This window comes from Buceros rhinoceros, unplaced genomic scaffold (assembly GCF_000710305.1).
Source record: "Buceros rhinoceros silvestris isolate BGI_N320 unplaced genomic scaffold, ASM71030v1 scaffold40877, whole genome shotgun sequence".
Lineage (NCBI taxonomy): Eukaryota > Metazoa > Chordata > Aves > Bucerotiformes > Bucerotidae > Buceros > Buceros rhinoceros.
Window position 1 is genome coordinate 1 of NW_010422309.1, and position 10,411 is coordinate 10,411.

General features: G+C 44.8%; 1 protein-coding gene across 1 annotated transcript; it reads right to left on the minus strand.

Annotated features, from left to right (window-relative positions):
* Positions 1-7,873: 7,873 nt before the first annotated feature.
* Positions 7,874-9,074, minus strand: CLN8 (ceroid-lipofuscinosis, neuronal 8 (epilepsy, progressive with mental retardation)). Its single transcript, XM_010139986.1, is given in 4 exon segments — positions 7,874-8,188; positions 8,532-8,621; positions 8,623-8,672; positions 8,675-9,074. Coding segments are annotated over 4 exon segments (855 nt in total).
* Positions 9,075-10,411: the final 1,337 nt, after the last annotated feature.

The window sequence follows — 10,411 nt, forward strand, 5'->3', positions numbered from 1 at the left end:
TGTAAAGGGCGAAAAGCAGAGCTGCCCGGCTGCCGGAGAGCGGGCGGCCCGCCAGTCTCGGCACTGGGTAGCCGAGCACACGCGTGACTAACTTTTTCCCCCTCAGGAAGAGCCCACAAGTGTGCTAGGGTGCACAGCAGGCCACGGGAGCTACTGCAAAATTTAACCTCATCTGTCACTCGAAACTCTTCACTAGTTTTAACAATTAAAGGTTTTCTGAAGATGCTGGCACCTGCTACATAACCCTCAGGTCTTTGCTCTTTTCTGCTCCTTCTCGTCGGACCGTCCTCACGTTGTCCCAAAAAACAGGCTCCCTTCACCCACTCCCCAATCAGCCAAGCAGACACTCAGGGCTGTCTTACCCATCCTGCTCCAGGACTCCCTCTGCCCCTTCTCCCACCACCTTCTCTCTCCTGCTCTCTCATCCCATTTCTTCTGTTATTCCTGCTTTTCCTAGAAGGTCGAGATGTGTCTTTTTTATCAGTCTTTAACTCCCTCTCTGAAGAAAACATGTCTTGCTTATACCGGCCTCGTTGTTAAATCGGCACGTGACTGACTGACACCGTCAGCTAACCAGCACAAAGAGCAACGGCCACCTTCTGTGCCACGAGTGAGATCCTGCCTATTTCAAGGAGCTGTTATTACCACAGAAAAACTTTGGCCCCTCATCATTTATGCCGTACATCAGTTATAGGAAAACTACAGGTTTTGCCATACATCACTCCCAGCAAGTGTCCCTCCAGACCAGCACTGACCAAGTCAACTACGCAGTCGCTCAAGGCCGTGTCACACCAGTACGTGACGCTTAGCCTGGAAGTGATGGGTGAGCCCCTTGGACAGTTCAGGGCCGAACGTGCACCTTCCATAAAATTGAAAAATGCCCAGCTTTACAAGACACAATTACTTCAAGAATGTTTACTTTATATCCATGTACACATCTGCCACACTTCAAGGAAAATAAATGCCCTTAAGTACATTATAGAACCTTAAAGACAAGTCCTTTATATCAATTACATCTGATTAATACTGCTAAAGTTTATTGAAAATCTTTGGACCACTTTAAAGCATGAAAACTTCAAGCTAAATGCTGTTCAAAGACCCATGCATCATCCAGCAGTGTTCCTTGCCTATTTTAAAAGCATTCATGCTACCGCCGCGAATGAAATACACCCAGGTATAGTAAATTCATTATCATTACACAAAAACCTTAGTAGAAAATGGTGGCATTTCCAAAGGCATTTGATTAATACACCATTTTCCTACATTTTTCAGGTGTCTGTAGTTTAACATCACACATTCACACATCCCATGTCTTCATGTAGGTTCATACATTGTGAATTAGGAAGTAAATATTGCTTTCAAAAAGGTTTCCGTTTTCCCAAGGTGTTTGGTTTTGATGCAGATTGTCCCAGTGTGAACCTGAAATGGTTCTCACATGGGGTCTACAGGCTCTACACAAGAAAGAAAACCAGAAGATAAGATTGAGCCGTATGAAAGGTTAAGGCCAGCAATATCATTACGGTGTTCAGCTCAGCTTCCAGCAGAAAGACCGCTTTCTCACGTTGTTTCTGTGATTTTTTTTTTTTAGTACCTTGCGCTTTGCTCACACCCAGCTGTCATTGCAGGAGCTGAAATGGCAGGGAAATAGCATTTGCCAGACTGTTTACCGTTTAGCAACTGCTTATCCTTAGCGGTCACATTACAAAGCAGGCACGTATCTAGGCAAAGGGCAACTAGCTCAAGTCCTTGATAAAAAATACGGAATTTACTAGCAATATCCTTCTCCTTTTGGCAGCCAACTCATTATCCACAAGCATTAATTTCTCCCTTTCATCATGATCTTCCACTGTTAGGAGAGACAAACCTCAAATCCCTCCTGCAGCTCTTTTCCAAACCCTTTTGATTTTTGACAGCCACTGCTTTGATTCCAGTGATCATACATCAATATCCTTCTCTAATTCCAACAACAGGTCGCTGTGGAAACCTTGTTGGACCAACGTGATGATGGCAGATCAACCGTAACAAAGCAAAACTAACAAGTCCAATGCTCAACCTGCCCGTGCAGACAGACTCGGTATTCATTCTCCTGATTTTCATCACATTCCCCAGCACCAGAGTCCTTGCATCACATCAGCTCCTTGTTGTCACAGGTGGTGCAGGAGTGATGTCACAACTTATTGCAGTGGATTGACCTTGGCCAGCAGCCAGAGCCCCACCCAGATGCTCTCTCACCCCCTCTCCTCAACAGGACAAGGGGGAGAAGATAAGCAGAAAAGCTCATGGGTCAAAATGAAGACAGGGAAATCACTTAGACACTACGGTCATGGGCCAAACCGGCTCGACTCGGGGAAATTTCATTTATTGCCAATTAAAATTAGAGTAGGATGCTGAGAAACAAAAAGTCAAAACTCAAACCCACCTTCTCTTCACACACACACCCCACCCTTTCTCCCCAGGCTCAACCTCACTCCTTCATGCCCAAATTCTCTGCCTCTCCCACCCCAAGGGGCACGGTGGGATGAGGAATGGGGGTTGCAGGTAGTCCGTAACAGCTCCTCTCTGCACCCCTTCATCGTCACACTTCACCCCTGCTCCAGCATGAGGCCTTCCCACAGGCTGCAGTCCTTCAGGATAAACCTGCTCCTGCGTGGGCTCCTCCACAGCCTGCAGCGGAACCTTTGCTCCGGTGCCTGCAGCACTTACCCCCCTCCTCCTCCTCTCACCTCAGTGTCTGCAGAGTTGATTCTCTCAATTTTTCTCCTTCCTCTTCATTTTGCCTGTGTTATGTTTTTGCCCTCCCTTACACACGCGTCCCCACAGACACCAGCACCTCGACTGTGGGGCTGCCCTGCGGTGGGTCAGTTGGAGCCGGCTGGCCATCCCAGCAGCCCTCGCTGCCAGCACCTGGACACCCGCACAGGACACACTAACATGTACAAGTAATTTCTGTAACACCATGTTCCGGCTCTGGGTTATTTCGCCACACTCCGACAGCTCTACTTTGTTCTGAAGCTGAGGAAGGGAAAAACTTGAATGAATTCACTGTTACAGGATGACTGTCAAGCACTCGGGCCATGCCACGGTGGAAGGCAAAGGCAGCCTTTGGCGAAGGCACAGCCATGTCCAGTGGCGGATAGGAAGCACTAGTGTAATGCAAGGTACTGAGAAGTCTTCATGCAAAATCCTACATACAGCTCTAAGCCACCAACGCTTAAGAAAAAGGAATTCAACCGGGAAAAGCTCCAAATAAAAAGTATTAGGATGGCTAGCAAAATAAGAGTGCAGATTGATTTTTACTCATGAATACGCACAAGAGACTCCAGAGGTAAAAAGTAATTATGTAAGATAAAAAGGCAATGATAATGCAGGAATAAATGACTGTGGATTAGAACACACTGCAGGCACCTTCAGCCTTGGGCAATATACTGCTTGGGAACGTCCTAAAAAAGAACCTCAAATGTATCCTCAACGAGTGCCACAGTGATCGTAAAACAGTACATTTCTGAGGAAAAAAACCAAAAAAAAATCAAGTCAAAGCACCAGCCACTCTACATATTCAATGTGCAACTGCAACCTGCTCAGCACTATACAACGGAACCACCAGTCTGAGCTACCTCACCCTAAAGCCTCCTGATTCCTTCCATATTTATTTCCTAAGACTCCTACACAAGGCTGCTGCTGCTTTCCAGGAGACACTTTCTTCCTGTAAATATGACCCACAGGACAAGATGATCAAGCTCTGGTTAGATGCTCCATGTCTACTCTGTGCAAAGCACTTGTCTCTACTTTTCTAGTATGCCAGCATGGCTTTTTTTTTCTGGGTATTGTGGTTTTACCACCTCGATTTGCTCTTAGAAGATCCTGATAGCAGAACTGCATGGTCCAGAAATGTAGGAAGGTCAACCCCCCCATACCTTCTACACCTTTCTCAGGTATATTTTTCCCCTGCTCAGCACACGCTCCATGCTTAAACTTCAGCGAGCACAGCTGTGGTGACAAAATGCAGCGCTCAGGCAGCAAAGCACTTTGGGCAGCAGAAGTAGCAAAGCAGGAGAGGGAAGTTGCAGACCTACAGAGCAACAGTAATATACAAGTCAGGCTGAGTGAGCATGTGGAGCTGACACAACCAGTACTATCAGTACTAAGCCAAGGCACATCCTCACAAGCCTTTACAGTAAACACCACAGAACACACCGGTGAAAACAGCACCAGCTTACATGGCACCCTAACGTGAATGAAGCTTTCAAAGGAGCAGAGGCACTAAGAAGAGAGTCATAGGAGGAAACAAGTATTTTGGACCAGAAGTAACACATCCTGTATCTGGTAAAGCTACTATCAGATTTCCACCCTCTCTGCTCAGGCCATACCCTTAAGGACTCAGAAGCGACCCTGGCTGACTCAAGGCACACACAGACACGCACACAGACACGCACACACGCAACAGCACAGCCCATTTCCTTGCTTCCTTCGTGGACAGGGGAGCCAGCCGCACTCCCTTCCTTTCAGACTGGGCCTGCCTGCCAACAGGAATGTCCTTGCTCGTCTGCTTCATCGTCATCTTTGTCATTCCACCTCACGCAGCACCACTTCTCTGACAGAAAACAGGAACATGTGCTGCAGGAACACTTGTTTCTGCTCTGTGTCACCACCCATTAGCAGAACACGCTTGTTAGTCAATCACATCCAGAGCATCCAAGACACACACGTTAAATGCTTTGAATTGGATTTTGTTCTTGAGCAGTGAGACAAGTTCGGGGTTGTTTTTTTTATAATAAAAACACTAAGGTGGCTTATACTAACCCAGGAATTGCCATGTGGTACCAAAGGAAGCGTCTTCACGTGTAGAGCCTAATGCAAATATCAACCACGCGTTCCAAAAAAAAAAGAAAGAAAAGAAAAAAGAAAACAAAAGAAAAAAAAGGAGCCAGAGGGTTAACTTCCAAGTGATGCTTTTTAACACCTACTCACATAGAGCGCAGCGTCTAGTGTTCTATGTTAACATGTACATGGTAACAATATGTTATGTGTTGGTGAAAGGACATCAGTTGACAAGGTTTTACAGCTACTCCCATGGAAATGACATTACCTTTGTCAAGCTTAACAGCATATTTCAAAATAAACAAGTCATCTTTTCTAGTGCATGCACTGCACAAACTGTCTGATCTACAAAGAGCAAGCAAAAAGTCATAAGCATCACCTTCATCAGTAAATGAAAGTCACGGTAGACAATTATTTGGTAAAACACTTTTATTTACGTACTCAGTGTAAAGATGCTATACCATTCAACAGACGTTATACAGCATTTGCATAACACTTCTGAATTCACTTCAAATGGAAGTCTCCCTGAGGTTAAGGAAGGTGGTTGGTAACTCTATATGACATCAATATTTAATCAGTGTCACTGGGAAAAAGCAAAAACACCTGACAGACAAACACAGGCATTTAGTGAAAAACTCACACTGAGATGCATACTGAAAAGAGTGCCTAATTATCCTGAAGAATACTTTTAAAGAAAGACTTAAAATTCACTTAACATGACACAAATTAAAAATATTACACTTTCCTGAAGTGTTGTGCCACTGAAATAACTAGCCACCTGTCTGCTTGGACCACCCATCATCTGTTTCCAGACCCAAAGTCATTAATAACCCCAACCTTCCCTATTCTTTCATTTCAGCACGCAGAAACTTCTCCTTTAGCCAACCCCTACAGGAATTACACACCTTGCTGAAACTCAGTTCTCTTCTGGTGCTTCCATTTTCTGCTAGGATTCTTCAACACTCTGTAGCTGGAAGTTCTGTAATTATTACCTTGTTTTACTGAATCCAAACCTTGTCAGTTTTAAGCTGCAGAGAACACAACATCATTGTGATATCTAGTGACTTACCCTCTGCTTCCCCGCTTGGAACTCCTGCCAGGGAGTTTGGATTCTGCAAAATATGCATTTGGATCCATGTTTGCGTTCTGTTTCCAAGGAATTCTGCTTTCTTCTGAAAGACTTTGAACACTGGTCTCCCCCACAAAACCCCTCAAGGATAAGTACATAATTTCAAGCCTTAGCAAATCCCTGTCTCTATGGGATGTGGCCACTGCCAAAACACTGCAACCTCTTGCTGGCCCGCTTAGAAATAAGAAGGTAGCACAACATTTATGTTTTCTCTAGCAAATACCAGCAGGAGAACAGACAGCGTTGCTGCTTAAAATCACAATGACCCTCTCAGCCTAATTCTGAAGAGGCAATTCCAGATATTCACCACCACTTCATCATCAAGATCAGGCTATACACGTGTGACCTAATAGTAGCGAGTTTCCTCTCCCTCACAGAGCAACTCTTCAACTCTGTGCTCATGTAAAATGAATTACGGAACACAGCAAGCTGACCACTAACCTCCTCCCTTCCTCAGAACAAAACCAAATACATCCTCACCAAAACCTCATTAAATGGCGTTGTTTACACCTAACACTGCTTCCCTTACACATTTTAAACAGTATGCGCCACCATGGATCAGGACATAAAGCTTCTAACACATGCCCCAACCTAAAATTCTTCACGGCTTGGCCTTGTCCAGTCTCACTACTCTGCAAAATAAATCTGTGTAGCGGTCACATCACACTGGACGTCCAAGTTGCAAATGACAGGCTTTTTATCCCACTAGTTCAGTGCACCAAAACAAAGTGGGATCTTTGTCATTCTCCTGCCACTAGGCGTCACTCTCTTCCATCGGGATATTTACACCTCCATCCGCTGTCTGGATTTCACCCCCGAACCACCAGACCAGTACTATGAGTGGGAGGACAGCCATCACAATTTGCGAAGGCCCTGTCTAAAACACAACCCCGTTCCTTAGGTCAAGGAAAGATTTAGTGATGAGGCAGATAAAGTGCAAAAGATTGTTAGCGTCACTTTGTATGTTCTTCAAAGCAAAATATAAATACTAGAACAGCTGAACTCCTAACAGTGACATGGGCTTTCCTCCACAGAGAAGCTATCTCAGATTCTAAAGTGCTAACCAAACATAAGAGGAACCGGAACAGAAGCACTAGTGGAACTAACTGTAGGACCACACATGTGGGACCTACAGAGAATCTGAATGAACTGGCAATCTATCTTCTCAAGGACAAAAGAGAGTCAAACATTCTGTCGCCTCCTGTATATCACTGATTTCAAGACCAGAAAGGACTACCCAGCTAGGCCACCAGGATAACAAATGCATGCATCCACACCCACGTTTGTGGTAGATGTGAACTCCTCCCTTACTGCAGGCAACTGGGAAACTGCAACTCACTTCAACAGAGAACACTCAAGTAGTTCTCTCCATCTTCCTCAAGCGCACTTAAAAGACAAAACATAAAACCAAAAAACACCCGACCAAAAAACTCACCCCAAACTCCAGCCATGACTGCATTCCACCACTGACAAATTCAGCCACTTGGAATGATTTAATGGCACACAGCAATTAGGTACCCATGCATACCTAACTTGGGTCATAATTGTTCTTATTAAACATCATAATTTCCAGTATCTCTGACATATATGAAACAGGATTCAAGCTAAACTTGATTCAAGCTGAGCTTAATAGACAAATTAACTTTGAATTCAGACTCTTTGAAGCATTAGGACAAAGGATGCCCTTAAAGAGAACATCCCTACTGCATCATGAAATACTGCCCAACCTGACAAAACTGTTGGCACAAATCACAACTATGAGGTTGAAGATTTTATGCGTGTGCACATATAAAACACAAACAATGCTTCTACATGCTTCTGCTGCATACAGCGAGGAATCCCTGTGTTAATCAGCTTCTAGTCCACGGGCAAAGAGTTACTTCTGCTGCTCTTCCACTGCCCTGCTAGGAAACATCTGTTTCAGCGTTACATCCTCTTCTTTTGATGGGTTTCACTATTCATTTTTCCATTTCCCACTGCTTTATTTTCAAAGTTCCAGTCAGTTTGGCTGAGGAGTTGATGAGTCTTTTTGTATGTCCAGTAGGGGTTAAGAATCAGCGTAACGGCAAATAATCCCGAGAATAAAACAGTAAAATGAAGAAGTCCCAGATTTTCTATCACAGAATTCCAGTTGAAAATACACACCCACCACATGTGGTAAGTAAGAATCATGCGGCAGTGAAACAGGTGGATCATCACCCACTGGTTTGCCTTCCAGAAGAAGGTATTAGCACAGCCAGCCTAGGAAAACAAGAACAGAGAGAATGCACAAGTAAGATTATTACTTCAAGATAAGGAACTGAGGGATTGGTAGAACTAAGGCGAATATCCCGCTTGCACATACACACGCTCTCAGGCATTTTTTCCATGTAGAGCTACGATATTCCACATGCATATGGCATCCCAAATGAAAAATGACTACAAAAATACCACCGTGACAAAAGCAGGTATCTTGGTAACATGGGTATCAGTCAGGAGAACGCAGTCCTGTGGGAAAGCCAGCTAGACAAACCACACGGATTACGGACACGTGAGCTGCATGAAAGCTGTTACAAACACAATTGAAAAATCATCACGATCTTACCTTTAGAAGCATCCAGGAAATGCACGTTGAGGGAGTACTCATCTCTAGCAACGCTCCCATCAAAGGCAGATAATGTCCCGATTTCACATTAATCATAAGACCAGCCAAGCCACCAAAAGCAAGCAAGTGATGAGCTACCAAGAACACATCAAATGTTCTAAAAATAATGTTGAACACGTGAACAGCTACATTTTCAAGCAAGAAAAATCCAGCAGCTATTAAACAGTTAAACCAACTCCACTTCTGCTGTGAATACACTTTGTCAGCATGAAAAACAGGATCTATGAGCAAAGCCCATAACCCAGCTACACAACTCTGAAGCCCGAACACCGCACGTGTGACTGCCATATTCCAGAACACCTTCTCCTTTGCATTCAAGGCACGGTAAGTCATACTTGTCCATGAAGACAATCCATGAGACAGAAGAAATACTCCCAAGTAAATTAAAAATCCAGCAGCTAAAAATGCCAAACGAACTTCCCATAGGAGATAGTCCCAGTCAAAAATGGTCCCAAACACTGCATCATCATTTGTGGGATTCATTTCTTCTTTTCTACGGAGCAAAGCCTTGCTTGGCAAAGAGGCCTGGCGCTGCTCACTCGCACTGTCGTCTCCTTTAAGCCTATTCAGCCCCAGCTAGGTGCAAACCAGAAGCCAGGCAGTCTTCTTTTCCATCTGAAACAAGGAGAAAAAAACTAGGTGAGTTTTTAAGTCACCCATATACAAAGCTTCTGAACCACAGGGAACTCACTTCCACTGCAGTTACAACTTTAGCTTCGTGGCGATCAGGCGCGGTCATCCCAAAGACAGGCAGACAGACAAAAGGCTTAGGCAACGTGTTCAAGATCAACAATTGGCCTGCAAAATCGGTACCAGTACAAAGCAGTTACACTCTGAAAGAAAAGCTGAAGGGGACAAAGTAGGAAGTCAAGAAAGAAAAAACACAAGCAGCAAACTCCATTTTCTTCCTTACAAAACTTGTATTTCAAAAGTGGTGTGCAGTTAGTTATTCTCCTGCGCCTCTGCTTTTCCCTTGCTGATTTTCCAGCACTTCCTACAGCTCTGGGTGCAATTCAGAATCTCAAATACAGACTCGGGACATAAAACTACAAAAACTTTATCTTGTCAGTGGGACCACCTGGACAGAAAAAGGCTTTCAAGATTGTATTTCAAAACAAGGTTTTGCAATCAGTGTCTGAACATTCAGCTACTTTCCAACAGAAAACATAGGCAAACATGCAAGAATAGCATGGAATGCAGACAAGCAACATTAGTATGTTTTAACCACATTAGTATAATTAACTGAACAGCCCAGCAGTAAGTGCCTCGAGTTAGCTGAAACTTCCTGAACACATCATAGGTCAAAACCAAGGATTTGTGGGGAGGGGAAAGCCAGATAATACTGAAATATTTGAAGTTTTGTGAGCGATTTAGGTGATGTCAGCATGGCTACTAGACCCTCCACAGCCTCTAAATGCTCAGAACCACAACGTACTTGGGAGTCTGGTGGGAGCTACATGAAACAGGCACAAAGACTACATCGCCCCTGGTGAGATGCTCCCACCTAGTTTCACCACGCACCAAACGCCACCACGACAACCTAGATTCTGTAGGGACCTGCTCACGCTGGCTTTTGCTAGTAAATGCCCTTCTCCAAGACCTACAAGTGGGCTGGCAGCCCAGGTTCGGGGGCCCTACACCCGCCTCACGGCCCCTACACCCACCAAGACCAACTCGAAGGTGGAGCCCCAGCAGCTCCCCACCCCCCTCCCCCCCCATCTCCCGGAGAAAAAACAGGGTAGAACACACTAATCCAGGGGTACGAACAGGCCCTGAACAGCACGACACACTCTGACAAGCCCTGGCTCCAGCAGGGCCGT